The sequence below is a fragment of the Bos grunniens genome, chromosome 15, assembly GCF_055505025.1.
Source record: "Bos grunniens cultivar Pamir isolate PY7600 chromosome 15, Bosgru_T2T1.0, whole genome shotgun sequence".
Classification (NCBI taxonomy): domain Eukaryota; kingdom Metazoa; phylum Chordata; class Mammalia; order Artiodactyla; family Bovidae; genus Bos; species Bos grunniens.
The window spans coordinates 30,739,971-30,762,026 of NC_141179.1; the positions used below are offsets into that span (position 1 = coordinate 30,739,971).

Consider the following 22,056-nt stretch of genomic DNA (forward strand, 5'->3'; position numbering starts at 1 on the left):
CACTGCTGGTTTGTTTCTCCTAACAGCCACAGGAGGGGACTCGGAAGGAAGGAGCAGGACAGTGGGGAGGTGGGGTGAGGAGGAGTGTTGAAGGAGCCTGAGTGGGAGCTCTGGGGCAGGAGGACAGGGGATCCAGCCAGCACAGGCCCCTCCCTCTGCACGATTGGTCTCCCCAGTATTTCAACCTGCAGGTCCTCACTGCTTGTGCCTGAACAGCCAAGCCATCCCGAGGGTACAGGCCACGGTTGCCCCCCTTGTGTGGAAGATGGTTCAGAAGCGGCCTGTGAGCGGTGGTGAGGACCCAGGTGGGACTTGCATGTTCGCTTTTGGGGCTCCTGCAAGAGGGTAGGGGAGGGGGCTCCTCTGCCTGGTGCAGGGGGTCCTTTGGGGTATGAGTCACTGTCCCAGAACCACAGGACCTGGGGCATGGGGTGGGGTCTGCCTTCCTTGCTCTGGGGCTCCGGCCTCAATCCAGCTGTACCCTGCCCCGCCCCAACAGCCGTGGGGAAGGGCCCAGCTCCTGAGTGATGCGAGGCAACCAGGGAACCAGAGTTGTTTTAAAGACTTTATTTATAAAAAAGTACATTTTTTTTTCCTCAGTACATTTTTCAACCCATCATTTTTTTTTTTTTCTTATACAAGTAAAAGGGGGTGACGCAAACACCCCCTGGGTTAGAACCAGGAGAATCTGCGGGGTGGTCCCTGGACCAAAGACGAAAACAGTGACTAAGAAACTGAAGCAACGGTAGTGCATCACACTTTGGGGGGGGGGGGCAGCTTCTCCTGGATTTTCTTTCCATTTATACAAAAAAAAAAAAAGAAAACCACTTTTGTTTTCCTGGCCAAGAATCCCATTCCTCACAGCAGGAGTCGAAAGAGCAGCAGCACCGGTGGGATGGGGGCTCCTCTGGCCTCACACTTGGGGGGCGGCAGCAGCAGCAGCGAGGTCCCAGAACTGCCTTATGCCAGAGACCCCTGGCACATCTCCCCGTGGGCCTGGGGCCTGGGGGGCCCACCTGCAGGCTCCTGGGGGCAGTCAGGCCTAGGAGGTCTCTGTGTGGCCTCCGGGAGGCCTGGCAGCCCTCCCCTCCTTCCAGGCGAGCTGCCCATATCACCTCACTCGATCCCCAATTCCTCTGCTCGGGAGGATGGCAGAAGATTTATTGCACCAGTGACTCGGGCACATGGCAGGGGTTGGCGGGTGCGGGGGGAGGGCGGGGGGCACGTGCCTGGGAGACAGGGCCCGGGTGAGTCTTTCTTATGGCCCGAGTGCTGGGACATCCATTTTTCCTGAAGGGCTTTCAGCAGGTCCAGGCCAGCCCCCTGGTGTGTCTGCGGGGCTGGGGGTGAGCGCCCGTGTATGTGCCGGGCACCTGTGCAAACTCGTGCACGCATGGACTGGGCCTGACGTGGCTGCACATGCCTGCGTTCCCCGATTCTGTGCTGCTGCTCTTCAGATCCTTCTGATCAAAGGGGACTCGGAGGGTTGTTACACATTAGAACAATATCAAAATCTTAAGGAAAGGAGGGGTATCGGTGGAGTAGGGGAGAGGGCGGGCAAGGACCGTGAGGGTCACAGAGGCAGGATGACAAGTGGGGAGGCCTTGGCACAATGCAGACCAAGTTTATTTCATTTCCAGCAAAAGGCAGAAGCTCAGTTCATGCTGGGGGCATGGAGGAGAAGCAAGACGTCCTGGTCTCTGTTGGGCCAGACCCCCTCCCCCACTCCCCATGCCAGCTGCCTGCGGGTCCAGCAGTAGTAGCCACCTCCCCACAAACTTGCAGGGCACACAAAACCCCATCTCTGCAGGCCCAAGTGCTGACCCTGGCCTCACACCCGCTCTTGGCCCCAGGTAGCAGCACCCCAGCTGGGCACGCTGCTGATGGGCCTCTGGCAAATCTGGAGCCTCCCACGTGGCCCACACATGTGGCACGGACCCCCAAATTTGTGCTTTGCTGGAGGGGAGGGCTGGGAGTTGCCTTAAGGGGGACTCAGTGCTTTGGCTAGGCCTGGGGGCCTCCTAAGTCCATCACAAAAAGAGGAAGAGAGGGTGGCACTGCAGGATAAGGGAGACACAAGAGGAGTCCTTTCAGTCTTGTGATTTCAAGGGGGTGGAGAATGCCTCTATCTGGCAGGCCCCTGGGATTTCCTCCTGCTAGGGGGCACAGGGGCCAAGCAGAGGGGCCAGAGTGGTATGAGGTGGGATGGGGCAGTGATGTAACATGGAAAAGCTCCTCTGCCCTGGGGTGAGGGGACACTAATACTGCTGGGAAATGCATCCCAGCTCCTCCACCCTCTCTGCCCTGTGGCTAGAAAGACCCCAGAATTTTCTCCCAACTCCACCCCATCCAGTACCCCCAATGCCAAGAGAGGGGAGCGCCGCCCCAGGGCTGGCATGGCTTCAGACTTCTGCTACGTGGCTACTGGGTGGACTGGACTAGGGCTAGGGCAGCAGGGGCTGGGTGAGAAGGGTGACCCAGCTGGTGGGTCCAGGGTTGCCAGGGCAGAGATGGAGCTGGCTAGGGGTTCAATAGCAGCACCCAGGAGGGGAGGAGTAGGAGAGGGGGTTGGAGGCTCCCTTGGGAAGCCTATGGCAAGGGTAGGTTGGTGCCCGTGGGGCACAGAGTGGTCTGCCTCCCTCCCCTCAACACTTGCCATCCCACAGAGCCTCTGCACCCTGGGCTGAGTTCACCAGAATCCTCGCGGGCAGACACGAACCTGCCTCTCCCATCCCAGGGTCTCTCCCATCCAGAGTGCTGAGGGGGACGGGCTGGGCAGATGGAGGGACTGAGGCACTTTGAGCCGGGGGAACGAAGAGGGGGCCCGGGAGGGGCCTTCCTCCAGGGTGTCCATGGGAAGACCATCGGTCTTGGGTGATTGACAGGAACCCAGAGCCCCATTCAAGAAGGGAATCTACAACTCAAAGGGAAAGCATCTCCAGGGTTCCCCCGCCACCCCATCCAGAATGATGACCAGGGAGAACTGAGCAGGACGGGGCGGGTGGTTTGCAGGAACGGCTGACTCAGGATCCTTGACCCCGCCTCCCCTCATGCTGTCCTTCTCTTGGGTGGGCGAGGAGCTCCCTGCACTCTAGAGTCTCATCAGCCCGTGATGGCAGAGCTCCAACTGTGCTTGCTGACTTCTCCAGTGCCCTCTGCGTGGATCCTCCTCCACTCCCGGAGGTCACTCTTTTCTGGGATCCCAGCTCTGACTCCCCAAGAGAATCAAGAGTTGCTAGCACTTGATAGGTAGGGAGAAACTCAAGAAACTTCCATGCTGTAGGAAGTGGTTAAGGGCCGGCCTGAGATGCTAGGGTGGAGGCACCTAGGGGGCTTGCCTCAGCTCTCCCTGGAAGCTTCTGAAGGCCGACCCCCGCCCCTGTCCCATTCTCCGCTGGAAGGAGGGGCAAGATGGAGCAGAGAGGCGGGCCTTGGGCAGTGTCCAGCCTGGGTAAGGCATGTGACCCCAGGGGGAGTACAGGGGTAGACACGAATGACCTGTGTGTGCATGTAGGTGTGGGTATGTGTTGGTAGAGGTGATGGGAAGTGTGGGCCAGAGTGACCTGGAGTCCTGCTATGTGGGGTGCAGACAGGCGAACAGGAACCACCAGAACTGTGCCAACTTAACTCTTAGGAGGCTGATGAGGGAAAAAAAAAAAGTAAAACCAGCCTTCAAGAAAACACACTGCCCAAGGCTCCAGGTGGGGACCTCAACTTGATTCACTTAATGAACAAAGACAGCCCTGGGTGCTTTGGAAAAGCCGTCCCCACCCCCTACCTCTTGCGTGCCATTGCTGCCTAGACCAGGGGTCCAAACTCCCACTGTGTCAGCTCATGGTGGGATGGGGAGGTTGCTGGGTTCCCTCTCCCAGGGAAAAACGAGCAGCATCTGGGGTCCAGGGAGGGGGCTGTTCCTCTTGGAGCCCCTTCAGCCGTCCACCAGCAAGGGGAAGGACACGAACAAATTCCAGTGTTGGGGGCAGGGGAGGGCTGGCTCCCCAAACCCTGGAGGGACGCCCAGGTACACAAGACAAGAGCAGGGTTCCCTGCAGAGGGCGGCAGGAAGGGGGTGGTTTGGGAAGGAAAGGTACAGCAACACCGAAGCCACAGTGAACACAACACCATGGGGCAGGGCAGGGGGCAGGGAGGAAATCAAAACAAAGCCAGGTCGTGTGCCCTGGGCTCCCAGGTTCCCCGGGCAGCTGCGTGAGTCTCTGGCGAGCTCCTGGAGCAGTGGGCGGTGGGGCCGGGCAGGGGGCGTGCGGGTGGGGGCTGGGATGGAGGCTCTGGACAGGGGTCTACACGTACCACTCCTTCTTGGAAATGAAAGACCCGTCGTTCTGAGAGACCATGTTCTCGGCCAAGTCCAGCTGCTCAGGGTCGTACTGGTAGCCCAGAGTCCGGTCCCCGTAGCCGTCCTGACGGGCCTCGGCCTCGTCCACGGTGAAGTAGGGCCGCTTGGCGTCCTCGTCGTACTTGGAGTGGGGGCCGCCCACCTTGCGCTCGCCCCCTCCACCCTCCTCGTCCTCTTCCTCCTCGTAGCTGCTCCCACCCAGGGGGCCGGCTTTCTTGTCGTCGTCCGAGTCCTCCGGGTACTGCAGGTTCTGGGCCATGGGCGGGTGGTGCTGGGGGATGCCCGCCTTGCTGTAGCCGTTGCCGTACACATGCTTCTTGGTGCTGTAGTCGCCCTTGAAGGTGTGCCGGCGCCGGCGCAGGGCCACCACGATCCCGCCGACCACAATCAGCACCAGCAGGATGCTCCCCACCACACCCCCAATGATGGCCGTGGGCACTGGCCCTGCACGCCGCCCGTGTTCGGGAGGAGACGGGGTGTAGGGGAACTCTGGGTGAGGAAAAGAGAAGGAGGGGGACAGTGTCAGTGTCTGCTCCGGTGGCTGAGTCAGCAGGGGTGGCAGGGAAGGAAGACGAGAGGGAGACGGGGAGGCGAAGGCAGGAAGTGAGCCCAAGGCCAGCTCTTGTTCTAGAGGTGCCCCTGGCAACCCCCTCCCCCAAATCCAGGAGACCAGCAAGCGGCGCTGGTAGCTGGAGCCGGAGAAGACAGAGGAAGAGACAGTCCCGTGGCCCCAGAGCCTCCACACTGACTTTCTCCTTGAAGGTGGAGCCAGTCCAGCCACGACCCGGTGTCCATGCCAGTCGCATGACACTCAGTGTCCCTGACACCCCATACAGTGGTATGCTATTCATTTCCATCCGGCATACGACGAGACAGGGATTACAGAGATTAAGTAATTTTCCCGAGGCCACCAGCCAATGACACATTGTTGGTTCTCTTGCACGGAAAGCCTATGCGGAGGTCACCACTGCCCCTCTGCCTGACACCTGCCGGTCACTGTGCCCTAGCACCACACCTTGGCTTCTGAGACGCCGAGCCTGGAGCAGACTGGGTGCCCCACGCCTGACTTCGTCTGCTCCCAGGGTACACAGAGGAGGATGGGAGCCCCAGTGCTGGCCCTGTAGATGCCCTGTGTGTGCCAGAAACCTGGGCTGTGGTTCTTGGCTGCGGTCTGGCCCTTCAGGGCAAGGTGGGGGCCGGGGGTGCAGCCAACGTGGGCTACGAGCAGAAGACACAGCATGACCGTGCAGAAAGGGGGCGTGAGAGCACGTGAGTAGCAAAGATGACAAGTATACACAGGAGAGCACGTGTGCGGGCACACGCCCTTGCTGTCACACCAGCCCACATACCTGTGTTGCTGTGATGAATGTGTGTATACAAATATGTGCACGCTAAGGATGGAGGAGAAACTAGAAGGCAGAAAAAGTGAAACGAGAAAGGAAGAGGGTGGGTGGGGAAGAAAGGCCGGGTGGGTGCCCCTGGGGCCAGGCCAGAGGCCGAAGGGGTCCCCAGGTGAGGCTGAGGGAGGCGGTGCCCAGCACCGCCACAGGGTGGCACTGGAGACCGCGGCTGGCCTTGGACAGGAGGAGCCGGTGGGCAGGTCTGGGGCAGGCCTGGGCGGCTGACCTTGGCTGCTCTCAGCCCTCTTCTCTTCGGGCCAAGGGAGAGGGTCGATGTGGGCCTATGTTTTGGCCTCTGGGAATCGGTTTCTGCCAGCTCACTCCCTGATTCAGCATCACTCACTCCGTGGGAATCCTGTTCCTCCTATGAGGCCAGTCCCTCCTCCCAGAAGTGGAGCTGGTCTGGGGTGTGTGAGTGTGTGCTGTGCTGTCTGCGGCGGCGGGAGCAGGGCAGGGATTCTAGAAGAGAAGATGAAGGGCTGTCCAGGAGCTCATGCTAGAAGGGCTAGTGAAAACATGGGGACCAAGTGAAGGGGTCCGTTTGCGTAAAGACAAAGCAAAGTGGGTGATTAAGTAGTTAATCCCACGAGGGGATAGTAAGTAGAAAAAATGTGGGAGACCCCTGTAAGCTAATGATTACTCAAGAAAGCAAGTTTGCTTAACCACAAAACCAAGCAGGCTTGCTTAGCAAAAAATCCCTGCGACAGAAGCACAAGACCTGCCTCCAGGCAATAAAACAATGGTGACAGGAGACCCACATCCTGACCAGTGAACTCAGTAAATTAATGATCCCTAGGACATGGTCTCTGCACACATAAAAAACAGCAACTTGTGAACCTAGCTTGACCATGTAGGGACACGGAAACTTCCCTGCTCAACCTGGAGGAGGAGCTGATGATGGAAGCATGATGTCTACTTAAGAATGACAAAGATGTCTTCTCTCCCTTCCCACTTTTTTTTTTTTTTAAATTATAAAACTGTAGCCCAGTAAGTTCTTGGGGTGTGGCACCCCCTTGCCCACCTGCCTATAAGCCTCACAAGCATCCTATTCTAATCAATCACTTCTTATCTATCATTTTGCTTCTCGCCGATTTGTTGCTGCGCTGAGACCTATGGTACCAGAGCTCTTCAGAGCCCTCGAAATGCCACTCGATGGTTTCAGAGCCACCCAGAGGCTCCTGCTCCTGGCCTCTCGCAGGGGGGAGTTGGTAGAAAGAAGTGCACCCCCTGAAGACTCAGCTTCCCACTTGTCACCGTGACCTTCCACGGGTCACCGAGTGGCTGCCCAATAAATGTTTATGGAATATTTGTCCTCACCGCCCACTTCCAGAACAATGTCCCTGAAGCTCAAGCATCTTCTCCTGGTTCACCAGGTCCCATCTGTCTACCGCCTTGAAAAGGGCTGCACACCTGCTCCCTGTGAGGTGGGAGCTGCCGCCACAAGAAATGCCCAAGAGGCAGCTGGCAGGAACCTGACCGCCTCTGTACTTTCAACCTGCCAGCTCCCTCTTCAGTTCTCATCCCATACCTGCATGCTCTTGCCTCTTGCCACCTGCCTCATCATCGCTCCACCCACCCACCGACTCACCCATCCACTCAACAAACACGTACTGACCATCTATTTATTCCACTAGTCACAGGATACCAATAACTCAGGACCCAGCTGAGGAACCAAATGACACTCTTAGGCAAAGCAGCATGCAGACATCAAGAGCGCTGGTGGTTAGGGGTTTCAGGAATGCAGAGCAAGAGAGCATTGTGGCCTGGTGCTTGGAAAGGCTTTTTTGGAGGAGAGAAGACTGAGGCCAAGCCTTGAAAGATGATGAGGACTGGGAAAGGCCAGAAGAATAAGGAAGGCATCAGGTAGAGAGACCTACCCTTCCTTTCTGACTTGCTTCCTTTGCCTTCCGAAAAATACAAGGAGTCCTTGACCCTCGGCTTTCTTTTTGGAGAGTTCTGTGTGCAGACTGCACTGCGGGGCTTTCTCTCTGCTCCAGAAGCCTGGCTGGGGGCTCTATCCTCGGACCTTACTCTCTGCTCTCTGTCCTTGGGGAAGACCTGGCCTCAGGGTTATGAGTTACCTCGATCCTGCTGGCTCTCCAAACCATCTTGGGTAGCTAGCTCTGCCTGCAACTCTGAGGCTTTAACTCCAAAGGCCTCACAGACCACCGTTTCCCAGGCATGGCTATGGAACCTCGAGCCATCGGCTCAGAGGGTGGGCAAAAATACTGGGGTCAAATGCTTTGGGAAATGTACTGCAGACAAAGCATCAGAGCCCATCTTCTCACGCACACTGTGAACTGTAAGGAACACGCAGTGCTTCCTAGCCTATTGGAACACAAACCCCACCCTTTGTGACTCAAGGAGCATTCACGGGACAAGTATTCGGGGACATGCTTTGAACGTTCTTCTGTTTAGCACATCCTCCTTTGGAATCCTCTCCACCCCCATCCTCCCACAACGTGTCCACCATCTTCCCTCAAACCCCCTCCATTCAACACCACAACTCCTCCACCATTTGTCTACTCTTCTGGCTTGGAATTTCATTGATCTTTGACTATTCCTTCTTCATCTCTTGGGTCAAAATCTGCCATCAAATCTTGTCGACTCTTCCTACTGAGCAGCTTCTCTCCTGACACCATGTTTTACTGTTACAGTGGATCCCTGAATCTCCCACCTTCATTTGGTCTCTGCCCCGCTTTAGTCACTCCATCCACAGTCACCAGGCTAATTTTCCCTGTGTAGACACTATCACTCCCTTTCTCAAAGATTCACAATGATGTCCCCATTGCCTGTTGGACCACGCCAGTCTGGTTTTCAAAACTTCCTCTTGGGTCTGGCCAACTTGCTGTCCAAGGTCATTCTTTACTGCAGATCTTTGTTCTTGCTAATTCCCCTGCCAGGAATTGCCCTACCTCATCCCCTTCTGCCTATTTTAGTGCTTCTGTCTCTTGTTTTGCTTTTTCATCTCCAGCTCACACTTCTCTTTTTTTCTTCAGAATTGTTACGTACCAGTGGTCTGTAGCTCTCATTCTTGTATAAACAATAGTTCATTCTATTTTGTTCAGAGAAGGCAATGGCACCCCACTCCAGTACTCTTGCCTGGAAAATCCCATGGATGGAGGAGTTTGGTAGGCTGTAGTCCATGGGGTTGCTAAGAGTCGGACACGACTGAGCAACTTCACTTTTACTTTTCACTTTCATGCATTAGAGAAGGAAATGGAAACCCACTCCAGTGTTCTTGCCTGGAGAGTCCCAGGGATGGGGGAGCCTGGTGGGCTTCTGTCTATGGGGTCGCACAGAGTCGGACACGACTGAAGCAACTTAGCAGTAGCAGTAGCAGCATTCTATTTTGTTAATCATATACTAACATATTCGGAAAAGGCAATGGCACCCCACTCCAGTACTCTTGCCTGGAAAATCCCATGGACGGAGGAGCCTGGTAGGCTGCAGTCCATGGGGTCGCTAAGAGTCGGACACGACTGAGCGACTTCACTTTCACTTTTCACTTTCATGCATTGGAGAAGGAAATGGCAACCCACTCCAGTGTTCTTGCCTGGAGAATCCCAGGGACGGAGAGGCCTGGTGGGCTGCCATCTATGGGGTTGCACAGAGTTGGACACGACTGAGGTGACTTGGCAGCAGCAGCAACATATTACAGTAAGCCTGATAGAACAACTTGCAATAAATGCAAATTAGGATCTACCATGATTGGCTCTGGTCCTTCTGCCAGTTTTCAAGAGGCTAAAATTCTCTTCTGCAGGAACAGGGAAAGGGGTGGAGGAGGTGGCAGCATCATGATAATTGGGGACTGACAATTCAATGTGTTACAGTCGTGTACAACATTAGTTCCACTGTATTTACTTTTATGCTCTCTGTAGAAACAGAAACCCAAGAAAAGCAAATCCCTCCTACTTTTCACTTGACTACATTGAATTTTGGAGGGCCTACTCATTATGGTCTGGTAAGGTTAACTGTATTACCCATTTCATGAGTAGCTGGTGTCCCAAACTAGCTGTAAATCCAAATTCAAAGTAAATCTTGAACCTGACCTCTTCTCACCTTCTTCATCACTACTACCCTGATCCCAGCCACTGTCATCTTTCACCTGGATTATTGCAATTGCTGCTTAACTGGCTTCCCCAATTCCCTTTCCTCTATAGACTATTCTCAACATGGCAGCCACAGAGAGGCCATGAACTCTGAGAGCTGAAGACACTCTCTATGATCTGTGCCTCTGCCTTCATCTCTTGCTTTCTTCCCAGCTCGCTCTGCTCCCAGCTTCCTCAGGGCCTTTGCACTGGCAGCTCTGTACCCTGGAAGGCTCCTGCCCCAGGGGTCCTAGCCTTGCTCCCCTGCCTCCTTCTCATTGAGGTCACCTTCTCACAGAGACCTTCCTTGACTAGCTTATTGCAAATCACAGCATGCCCTTAGCACTGTGAATCCCTTACCCTGTTTTTTTCTTTTTTCCATATCACCTTCAAAATGACCACATAATTTTTCAAATGTATTTTATCTGTTATTTGTTGTCAGTCCTCCTTAAGCTAAACCATAAGCTCCATGGGGACGGCGGCTTTGGCTCACTGACGTACCCCGAGGCACATAGGCTGCTTGGCACATGGTCAGGGTTCAAGAACATTTGGTGAGTGAATACTACAAAGGCAAGGTCATGCCTTAGAGGTGAGTCTGTAGGCCTCTTTCCCTTCTAGAGCCTTCATATAATCCCCCCTGCCCTAAGTCCTACTCCTTGCCTAGAGAATTCCATGGACAGAGGAGCCTGGTGGGCTACAGTCCATAGAGTCACAGAAAGTCAGACACGACTGAGGCGACTTAGCAGCATGAGTGCATGCATGCAAGCATGCCCTAGGTCCTAAGCCAGCTTATTCTTCCCTGGAGATTTTTGGGACCAAAGGGAACCTTGGCTATTTTGCCAACTTGAGGGTCAGCCTGCCTAGAGGCAGAGGACTGGTTAGGATGACCTTCCAGCCTCGCAAACTTCGATGTGAAGATGCCGAGTGAGGGTGTGGAAGGAGTGGATGTGAGGACCTAACTCATTTGTAAGCAGAGGTGGCTGCCTGGCGTGGAATGGAGCGCCCTCCCCTTCCACCCCTCCAGCTGTCACATTCAGCCAGTAGCTCCTGTCTTCGTGCCAGGAGCAGAGCCTCAAAGGCCGCAGCTGGCGGGGGAGAGGAGTTGGGCCGTGGGGGTCTTGTGCGCTTCCTGGTGGGGGCCCCCGCCGGCTCCCCTCACTTCCGCTAACAAAGGGGCAGCCGGGCCCTGTTGCTGAAGGTCGGCAGCCTCCCCTCTGGGATCACAGGCTGGCTGGGACCCCGGGGCAGTGGGGACTCCACATTCCCTTGGGGCTAGGGGTTTCCCGACTGAGGTGGGTGGTCTGGTATCTGGGGGCCTTGGATGGCTTGGAGGTGGAGTGAGGGTTAGTTAGGGTTTACAGTCTGGTTCTGGGATCCAGAGGAGGTTTGGGATCAATGTCTGGGCTTCTCAACGCCCGCTGCTTCTTCAGTCAGGCAGGCAGGCAGGCAGAGCGCGGGCTCCAGAAGCCTGGGCCAGGGAGGCTGCGAGAACTACACCTCCCAGCACGCAGCGCTGCAGGCCCGGGGGCGGGGGTGGGGAGGCCTGAGGTCAAGCTCTGGGAAGCCCTTCTGCAGCTGCAGCAGCTGTGCACCGCGCAGAGCAGCAGCGCTGGAGGAGAACTGAATCCTCCCAGGGGTGCGGACGCAGCTGCCCACCCTACAGGCTCCCCAACGGGCTGCCATGCGTGGCCCGGAGCAGGGTACGAAGGTCCTCAGCCCTCTGCACTCTCAGCACTCAGACAGCGCTCTCCTGCTTGCCCGTGCACGTTTACACGCTCAAAGGCACACGCCTACTCACAGGCTCACACAGCTCTCTCCTGCAGAGGGACCTCCAAGCCCCACAACCCTTGGTCGGAAGGACTCCCAGCCTAAGGTACAGACCCTGTTGCCTCACCCCCTCTCCCCACCCTGATGGCTGAGCGAGCTCTGCACCGGAATTGGAAATTGGGGACCCCTGCACTCCAGGGGCTTCCCTGCCGGCTCCTGGGAGGGCTCTGGACACTCTTCTCAGGGCACCCCTGTTCCATGGACAGGACTGACGTCGCCTCCTTTGGCCTCTTTAGTTTGGTCAAGGCCATACCCTGGGCTCCTTTTCTGCCCCCAGCATTGCCCCTAGAGGGTGGAGGAAGGAGAACTCACAGCTTTGTTTTATGGCTATGGGGCCAGACCCATGAAATTGCTCTTGGGAAATGGGCTTCCCTGAGGACCCCATGAAGCATACCTGCAAACTCTGGTGGGTCTGTCTCCTCTGCTCTCAGCTGCACGGCCACAGCCTGGCCTGTGGTTTCCCTCTAGAAAAACCCTCATTGTGCACACAACCCCTAACTAGTTTCCAAGTGCCATCCACACAGCCCCCCAGGCGCTCGGTCTTAGTCACCCTCCTCATCTCGCTGCTTCTCTGCTGAGCACCCTTCAGAGGCTCCCTGTGGCCAAGAGAGAGGAAGCCCCGCTCCTCTGTTTCTGCCTACTTGCTCAGCCATTGTCTTTCCACATGCTCCCCCTGCCGGGGAACCCCTACTTTCCCCATCACCGCCCACCACTCATCCTTGGAGGAACGACTCAGAGACAACCTTTCCCAGGATCCGGGACTCCCCCAAGAAGTCAGGGAAAAAGTGGGTCTGTACAGGCGATGTGGCGACCCTGCACACACGCGTCTCCGGCACACACTCTACTGCACGTCTTTCCCCGCCCTGCTCTTCGTCTCTCCCTCTCCAGATGAGCCCAGGGCAGAACTATTACCTGGACGGATGGCCAGAATGAAAAATTAAATTTCCACTTATCCATCTAGTTCATGCATTCCCTCCAGATCAGCAGGGCTTGGAGCACAGGGCAAGGCTGTGTTCCCCGCAGAGACCAGTCGACAGGGATGAAGGCGGGTGGGGTTTGCGGCTGCGTGGATATTGCCCTTGAGTATGAGAACAAACAGCTCTGAAAAGGCTCAGGCTGCCTGGTTGAGTCTTCCTGAGGGGCTGAGAGACCTTCCCTCGGGGACGGCTAGCTACACAGCTCCTGGGCCCATTAATGATTCTGCGAGCATCACACCTCCCTGGCTCCTGCTTAACTGGGCTATCAACAACAGAGTCCCCTTATACAAGGCCCTTCTCACCCCCGATGTGTGAATCTTTGGTGGCCGCCCCCATCCTGCTCTGCACTCAGGGAGTAGGAGAGGACACGCTGTGCGCCTCTTCCAGCTAGAGCCCTGTGTGACCCCCCGCCCCGTCCATTTTTTCCCTAAAGACCACCTCGGCCTGACCACAGACCCCACGGAGGGCGCCACTGGTGCGATCATGCCCTAGGAGATGGTTCCCCTTCACGCTGGTTTCCCTTCCTTCCTCTCTGTTCCCAGCCTGGATCTGGGAAGTTGCCCTCTTTCCTTCCCCCTTGCTCCTGGATCTGATGACTCTGATGAGCAGCCCTGCCTTCACGGTGGTCCTGCATCTCCCTGGACTTTGGGAGAAGGGAGGCCCTGACTTTCTTGTCCTGGCCGTGCCTCTGGGGTAGGGCACACCATTTGGCCCTGAGGCCTCTGGTCAGTCCGCTCATGCTGGGGAATAGGATCAATGGGATGTCATTGCTCTGGGGTTTCTTGGCCTCTGCCCCTGATTTCCCAGTCAGCAGTTTCCCCAGAAAGCCTGCCTGCTTGAGGGGGATGCAGTGACTGTGTCAGTGGTCCTCTGCTGGGGGAAGCTATCCCCATGCAGGGCACCCACGCTGTGTGCTGGGATGTGGAAAGTGGACTTGGCATGAGTAGGAGAAGACTGAGATAAATATGCTGATCTCCATATGAAGCTGAGGCTCTACAAGGTGAAGGGCACACAGACCCGGGAAGAGCCCGCATGCAAACACAGTCAGGCCATGTCTGTGCTGTCCCTCACACGACCTGCCTCCCCCCAGGGGAGCATGTTCCCTTACGACCAGTGTTCTCCCTTCTGTGCCACATGGCCCCAGGGCCAGAGCTCATGCCCCCAGGAGGCTCTTCCTGAGCTTTCCTTTGCTCAGACTTTCTCCAGGGGGTAAGAAGTGTGTTACTCTGGCCTTTCCATCCTTGCCAACTTATGGGAACCCCCCAAATCCTAGATTGTCTCAGCTTTCCCCAGGCTCCACCTCTGATACCTCTTTTTTGGGGGAGGGGGTAAAGTCGAAAAGAATAGGTTTATTACTTTGCCAGGCAAAGGAGGACACAGCGGGCTCATGCCCTTAAAAATTCTGTGTCCCTCTGACACTTCTACCACCTTAACCAGTCCGAGAGCCAAAGGCAGGGAGTTGAAGAAAAAAGCAAGTGACAAGTGACTCCACCCTCCCCTGACCCCTGGCTAGAGAGGTGACAGAACAGCCCCGAAGACAGGTAGGTACAGCCCCTGGACAGCTTTGGGATGTTCAATCATCAGCTGAGCCTTGTATGTACCCCTAGATGAGGTCTCCCACTTCTGAGAAACAGGTTCAGAGCCAATGAATCCTCAGGACTTGCCCAAGCTCTGCTCCTGGAGCCCAGTAACCACCACACAACTTCCTGTATCCCTGAGCCTCGCTCAGGTCTCCATGAGGTCACTTCCTGTCCAGCTCTGTAGCAGCATGACACCCTCACAGGTCACTTCCCATCCTAAGAGTTTCTTCCGGTCACTTTCTCACCCTGAAGCTAGCTCAGGTACAGGTTAAAGACACCCTGGTTGGAAAGTTGTGATGGCAATTTACCCCTCTATCAGCTTGTTTTGATTCTTCCATTAATAACGATAATGACAGAGTCAAGATAATAACCATAGAACGTGGGCCATTTATTGACAGACTGGTCTGTGCTAGGTGCTTGGCCTACATATATAAATTCTGACAACAAGTCTTCCAGGCGCGTCATATTATGCCCATTTTACAGATGAGGGCTTGTGTGCAGCTGTCTGACACTGAAGCCCACACTCTTTTCACGTCTCATGTGATATCTCCCCCAGAACATCCCAACCCATGTGTTCTCTTTGCCCTAAGAGGTCAGGAGGCTGAATCTCCCTCCCATCTGCCCTGACAGAGAAAAATGCAGGGAAAACAGCAATCCACTCACAGCACACACAGCCCACCATGACTTTGGGCTCCCTCCTGGCCTTCCCCTCTGTATCCCTGCTTGAGGTAAGCCCCACCCTCCAGTCCATGACGATTTTCTGAACTGCAGGAGCAGAACTCAGAGGAGATAAGGTCCTCCCTCCAGCCCACCCCACCAAGCCAGCATCACAGGTGTGTTGTCACAGATCCAGGAGAAGGCTCTACCAGCCCCCACCACCCCCAGCACTGCTGTAAACAGCACTTCCTCCCTCCCTCCTGAAGACTCTGTCCTGCCCATTCTGGCTGAGCGGGGTCACCCTGTTTCACACACAGCCTTCATAGAGGAAAGAGAAAAGTAAAGTGAGGCCAACGGCCAGAGCTCAAAGGAGAAGCAGAGAAGTAGGAACAAGAGAAGCAAACTTCCTCCTGTGACCCAGCCGTAAGGAAGGGGACACTGGCAGCAGAGGAAGCAGTGGGTGGGGAGAGGCAGGGAAGAATGCAACTTCCTACCTGTGATATTGACCTCCACCTGGGCTGAGCGGGTGCCGATGGGGTTGGTGGCCTCACAGACATAGGTTCCTGCCAGGCTGTAGTTGATGGGTCCCCTGAAGAAGAGAGTTCTGTTCTGGGCCTCCACGCCCTTGGGGAGGGAGCCATTCAGCCTGCAGGGGTTGGGAGACAGGCAGAGGGTTATGATTCTCCAGCCCCACGAAGCTACCCCTGTGTCACCCACCTGACTCCAAGACCTCAGCCCTTTGGCTGCGTTAATAAGCAGCATCTGTCTTGGAAGGAGTAAAAACAATAAAAGCAACAATAATCTCTTGCATGTAGCAGTTTTACATTATTCGGTGTCTCAAATTTGCTCATCACAGCACTGAAATGTAGATGGCACAGGTAGATACTGGCCCCACAGCATCCAAGAGATACTATGTAAGAGAAACAAGGTTCAAGGCCAAGGAAGCATAACTAGAAAGTGACAACTGGGGATCTCACCAGATCTTTGGACTCTGAGCACAGTGCTCTTTTTACTACACTGGTTCTTGGTAGTTAGTTCTTGGTTTCCTAGGCAGTGGGTTAGTAATTTAAAGTCCTAACTCCGAATCTGGGTTAGGAAATGGCAACCCACTCCAGTACTTTTGCCTAGGAAATCCCATGGACAGAGGAACCTGGTGGGCTACAGTTCATGGAGTTGTGGGGAGTTGGACATGACTTAGCGACTAAACAACAACCTCAAATCTACTAAGGCTGGGGTCCTGGCCTAGAATTTTAACAGGCTACTCGGGTAATGAGACGTGACCCGTGTTTAGGAACTGTGTTCCATTTCACCATCTCCTTTCCTTGCTGGGCATGTCACAAGTCTTTTTTATGCCGAGAGAGTTCCAGAAGTTTCCTGTACCCAGAAGACCCTTTTCCTTCCTCTTGATCCTCAGTGCCACAAAACTTTTGGACCCAGAACTGAAACTGGCAGGGAGGCCCTGCCCACTCACACCTTCAGGGCCACTCCTGGTCCCAGGAAGTGGATGGTAACAAACAGCTAGGGTGTGCCAGTGCCCTGTACTTCCTGGAAAAAGAACGCAGACACAGTCTGGGCAGCCATCCTCTGGCCACTCAAGCCAACCTACTTCTTGGCTTCCCCATGCCCTTCTCCTTCTGTGTGTTCCATCCAGCTGTTCTCTGGGAAGAACCTTGGCTCGGGCTGTCACAGCTGGCTGGAGGGGGAGACTAAACCCTGAAAGGTTTAAGCCCCAAAACCACAAAGCCAAGAATGGGATTGGCCTTGGGGCAAGCACTCCATGAACACAGGCATTCTGGGCTGACTGCTGCCTCTCCCTGAGAATCTGGGGGTGCTGGAGAAAAGGAAAAGGAACAAAGAGAGATCTGAGATGCTCCAGAAAGCCAGCCTCCCTGGGGATACCTCGATAAAAATAAATACTGGGGGCTGGGATGGGAGTGACTCAGACTGAATCACCAAAGGAGAATGACAACGTTCTTGATTAGGGAGCAGAAAGGAGGCAGATCACGAGGGAAGACCCCTGGCAGAATGGTATGTCCTGCTGACCCTGATGCAGTCAAACATGGGAGGGTGTATGTGTGTGTGTGTGTGTCTCTCACGGCCTCTCTCCTTTTCACGGAGAAACCTGAATCTAGACCTTCATTTCCTCCCTGCCCAAGGTTTCTGGAGGTGGAGTGGGTGCAGCAAGGTTCCTTGCAAGGCGACCAGCCAGCCCCGCAGCACTTACGTGGTCCAGTGGTACTCAGTGGCTGGGGGGTTGGCATCGGCTTTGCACGTGAGCTTCACATCCATCCGCTGCAGGTACCAGTTGCCATCAAACCCCTCGATGGTCACCTCGGGCTCGTCTGTGAGACAAGGGGTGATGTTTGTAAAGGGTGAGGTCAGGAGAACAGGACTTGGGGCGGTCCTGGAGGTGGGGGGGTGGGGAGCCTCAGAGGGTGATGAGCCTCAGAAGGGGAAAAGACAAGGAAAAAGCCAGAAGACGGGGGAAGAGTGACAGGGGTTGGGAGGTCACAGACCCTCAGAGTAGAAGCAGCAGGGGAACAAGGCAGCGGGGAGAGGACGGGCAAAGCGAGAAGACAGGGCAAGAGAGGACGGGAAGACAAAGTGCCCCCAGAAAAGGAGGTGGAAGGAAAAGAGGAAAGAGGAAGGAGGCATAAACCGGTGAGGGAAGAAGGGGCGGGGAGAGCGGCAGGAGGTAGGAAGAAAAGCAGGGAGGGCTGGTGGGGGAGGGGCGGGGGTGGGTGGGTGGTGGGAGGGAACAGTACGCGCTCCGCCCCCGCCCGGAGGCCCCGCCCCCAACGCCCTGCCGCACTCACACTGCACGTTGAGGGTGAGGCTTTCCCAGAAGCGGTCCATGTGGTAGTTGACTATGCAGGCCAGGGACTGCCGGTGGGCTTCTCGGCTGGGCACCAGGCGGTAGCGGCTGATGACGGTCACCGTGCCGTTGGGGTTCCGGATCTCCTGGTACTCCGCCTCGCCCTTCAGCCGCGTTTCCCAGGACACCACACTAGGAGGCTTCCCATTGGCTGACGTGCAGGTGGCCACCAGGACCTTTTCATCCTGCCCCTTCCTGGCTCGAAGCACTGCATGGGTGCCCTCTATCCAGTTGGTGGGTTTGGCTGCCGGGAACAAGAGAGCGCCGTGGGTCTGGCTCTGCTGCCTTATCAAGGACGCACAGGCTGGGAGGGCAGGCGCCTGCCAGGCCTTGCTTCAAGGTCACCCTGGGCATGCTTGCCTCTCAGCTGTGCTTCACCAAGGCCCCTCCCAGCACTTCTCACAGGGACCTCCTTGGGTCTCACCCATGGCCTTCCTGCTCTGTTCTTTGTATGAGCTTTTGTCAAGCACAAGTCTTCCTGGAGTCTTGGCATGCTCTCCTAGCATGGTGTCTTCCTGCTTCCTGGCCACCCGGAAAGTGCCCCACAGTGGGGCTTCAACCTGAATACTGATCCTCAACTCTGCCCACAGCTAAGGCCAGCCCCCATCCCTAGTGAATGGGGACAGCGTGGCGAGAAGGGACTGAAAGTACCACGTCCAGAGCTTGGGAGCATGCCAACCCAAGGAGAACCTCTGCATCCACTGAAGATGGCCCAGCCCCCAGGACGTGCCCAAGCAGAGAGGCACGGTCAGGTCAGCTTACCCATCACAGTGAGATTGAGCTGGCTCTCTCGGTTGCCCGCAGGGAAGGTGGCAAACTCGCAGATGTAGACACCCTCATCCTCCAGCTCCAGGCGGGAGAGGCGGATGGTACCATCTGTGAAGGAGGGCCGCAGGAACTCCACACGCTCGCGGTATGGGGCCAGCACCGAGACACCCATGGCTGGGTTGTAGATGGCCACGTTCTGCTTGGAGCCATTGGTGGCTTTCTGCCATGTGACCTGGGTGATCTTCACGCCCGGCAGCGGGTTGGCGAAGCTGCAGTGAAGCACCACGTCCGTCCCGATGAAACCGTACATGGAATCGTTCACCTGGACCATCTGGGCCTGGGCGCCTGGTCGAGAGAGAGGGCAGAGGGTGGTCAGGGTCAGCCAGAGCCCCTACCCTGACTCCCTGTGTGCTGGTCTTTTATTTTCCAGCAGTCATTATTTTACAAATTCTGACTATAAAAATAATAATTATCTGTTTTTAGAAGAACTGTGGGGGATATTGAAAAATCCTGAGAAGAAAATGACAACCGATGATTTCACCACTCGGACGTATCACTGATCACCTGACGGGAAGTAACCTCTTGTTCGGGCTTTTCAGGCGGCGCTAGTGGTGAAAGAACCCGCTGGTCAGTGCAGGACACAGAAGAGATGCGGGTTAGATCCTGGGTTGGGAAGATCCCCTGGAGAAGATAATGGCAACACACTCCAGTATGCTTGCCTGGAGAATCCCATAGACAGAGAAGCCTGGTGGGCTATAGTCCATAGTGCTGCAGAGTCAGACACGACTAAAGTGACTTAGCATGCACGCACAACCTCTTTTACATTCTTCTCCATATATCTTGGTAACCATGTTTTTTTTTAAACAAAATCAGAGTCATACTGTACATACTATTCCTTAAGCTGTATTTTCACTGAGTGATATATTATCAATGTTGCTCCATGGCAGTAAATATCCCTCTGCACCCTTATTTTTGATGAGGGTTGAATGTGCTGCTTTTTGGGCAGAGGACCAGCTGAGGAGCCACCAGCTTCTTCACCTTTCTGGGCCTCAGCTCCCTCGTCTGATAAACGGGGTGGATAATCCAGTCCTCTCTAGCTCACAGATTGCTAAGAGAACCAAATGCTACGATGGATGAGTACATGTCAGGAGGCAGGAAGCACTAGGGGAGCCCCAGGGGCCCCATCAGTAAGGCCACCCCCACTGTCTTCTCCCCCCAAAGGGCTGTGTGCCTGGGCCCTGGAGTGCACTGGCTTGGCCCCCCTACCCAACCGGGCTGAGAGAGGCAGGCACTGCATGAGGCTCAGCCTCTCTGGCTCACGTTCGCCTTCTCAGTCACGTCTGGCTGTCATAACTTGGCATTTGGCGTCCTCATCATCTGGGCCCTGCCATTCTGTCCACATCCCTCTGTACATGAGGCTTTCCAACCACATCCGACCGGACCGTTCCACGGAATATGCCATGTTTCTGAGTTTCCTTCCCCCCTCCTCCCGTTTTTGTGCCACTTTTTGAATCTGCTATCAGCACTGGAGTCACATCAATGAGGGATTCAGTCCCAGCCTCCAAGGAGCACAGAGCTATAGAAACTACACATCTAATTTTGGGGGGGAGGGGGGCCACACAGTGAGACGTGTGAGATCAAATTGGGGCCCTTGGCAGTAAGAACACAGAGTCCTAACCACTGGGCCCCCAGGGAGTGCCTGATGCTACACGTCTAGACTCCTGTTCCTACAGTTCCCCAGAAGGCCCAGGCCCTTTTCCACCTATAGCTGTCCCACTCAGGCCACCTCCTTTGGGAACCTTCCCCAATCCTCTCAACCCTATTGTGGCTCTTTGCTGCCTGGGAATGTGGTTGTTTACACCTCTGGCTTCTCCTCTGCCAGATGATGACCTTCCCAGAGCAGCCTCTGAGTCTTTTCCATCCCTGTATCCCCCCTGCCGGGCCCAGCCTCTGGTCATAGTAGGTGCTCAGTAAACATTTGTGGCCAGACAAATGGCAGTAGAAGATGGAGAGGAGAGACTTGCAGGCAGGAGTGATCAGTGGCATTGAGTGGATGAATGAACGCCCTCTAGTCTCCCTGCCGATTTTGCTTTGTTCCCTCTCGAATGGCTTTTGTCTGAGCTTTTCCTTAACTCTGAACTTGGCTCAGTCCCCTAATCTACCTGGGCCTGCCATGCCCTCCAGTGGGCTCACTCCTGAGTTCTGTCATCAGCCATCCTTGCTTTCTTATTTCACTCAGTTACTTTATTGAGCACCATCAGTTAAGATCAACATCAGGCCCTGGACTGACCCCGAGGCAGGGGAGGGCCTAAATGGGCCCCCAAGGGAGTCTGCTTTCCAGAGTGGGAACTTGGGGTACACTCGCCTCTGCATGATGGAGGTGGGAGCAGAGCATATTCCTCTGAAGGCTCCTAAGACTATGGTCAGTGAAGGATGCTGCCCTTCACACCTCCCCTAAGAAGGTACCAGCCTGGTCTCTCTAGGTCAGAGCGGTATTCCCATGTTTGGCACACAGCCGGCACTCAGGACATGCCTGCTGAGTAAACATATCTTTGGCCCTCAAAGCCAGGCCGTTGCCACATACTGAAAGCTTCCCTATGCTCCCCTCCTCTGCATCCGCTCACATCCACACAGCCCTTCAAGGTCCACCTGGGATGCCATCATGCCATCTCTCCAGCTGTCCCCTTGGCCAGTCTGTGGGGTTCTGATGTGTCCCCGGCAGAGAACACTGTGGGTTGGTGGGGAATTGTGGAGGTGACACTGAGCAGCGGGCTGGGGGTGCTGGCTTCTAGTTCACCTCCGTCTAGAGCTTGCCTTGGCACCTTGGCAGGTCACTTCCCCTTTCTGAGCCCTATTCTCCTCCCACCGGAGGGAGCAGACTGGACTTCACCATCTCCTTGGTCCCTTCTGGCCTCCACTGTCTATGATTCTCTGAGCCACAGCCCAGCCCAGCTGTGCCCCACCCCAGACACCGTCCCACAGTGAGGTCAGTGGGCCAGTCAGCCCGGTACTCCTGCTGACTGGCCAGTTGGCAAGGACCTAAGCCCTAGGCCCTCCCAGCAGAGTAAGTGGGTGCTCCCTCCCCCAACGCCCAGCCTCCACTCCCCAAGCCTGCTGGAGGCTGCCCAGCAGCTGAGATAATGTGGGTATAATTGGGGAACTTTCACCACACAAAGCTGGGAACAGGAAAAGCCAGTTGGGAGGGCTCTGGCCACTGGGGGAGGCGGGTAGGCAGGGTGGGGATGGTGGGGGCAGGAGGCGTGTAGACACCAGGATCCATCCTGGGATTGGTGCCAGGGCATGGTGGGGCCTAGAGTAGGACACAGCCTGCCAAGCCCGCAGCAACCCCGCTCCTTCCACCGTCTGGGGTGAGGGGCCACGTGGTGTTCAGCGCCTGGACACAGACTGACATTCATTTATCACATTTTTAGCAGCGACCTGCAGAGTGCCAGGAGGGGAGAAGGCAGACAGCGGCCTGGGCATGGGGAGCGGAGGCCGCTGCAAGGGGCTCAGGTGCCCCAGGGGTG

General features: G+C 55.8%; 1 protein-coding gene across 1 annotated transcript in view; it reads right to left on the minus strand.

Moving 5' to 3' along the window:
* Positions 1-552: 552 nt before the first annotated feature.
* LOC147357593 (nectin-1) overlaps positions 553-22,056 on the minus strand; it is a 72,461-nt gene continuing 50,957 nt past the window's right edge. Inside the window, exons 2-6 of the mRNA XM_086338294.1 lie at positions 18,524-18,874; positions 17,703-18,005; positions 17,111-17,228; positions 15,381-15,532; positions 553-4,843 (exon numbers count right to left, since the gene is read on the minus strand). Of these exons, the coding sequence (XP_086194420.1) occupies positions 4,299-4,843; positions 15,381-15,532; positions 17,111-17,228; positions 17,703-18,005; positions 18,524-18,874 (1,469 nt within the window). The 3' untranslated portion in view covers positions 553-4,298. The remainder of the gene's footprint in view (positions 4,844-15,380; positions 15,533-17,110; positions 17,229-17,702; positions 18,006-18,523; positions 18,875-22,056) is intronic.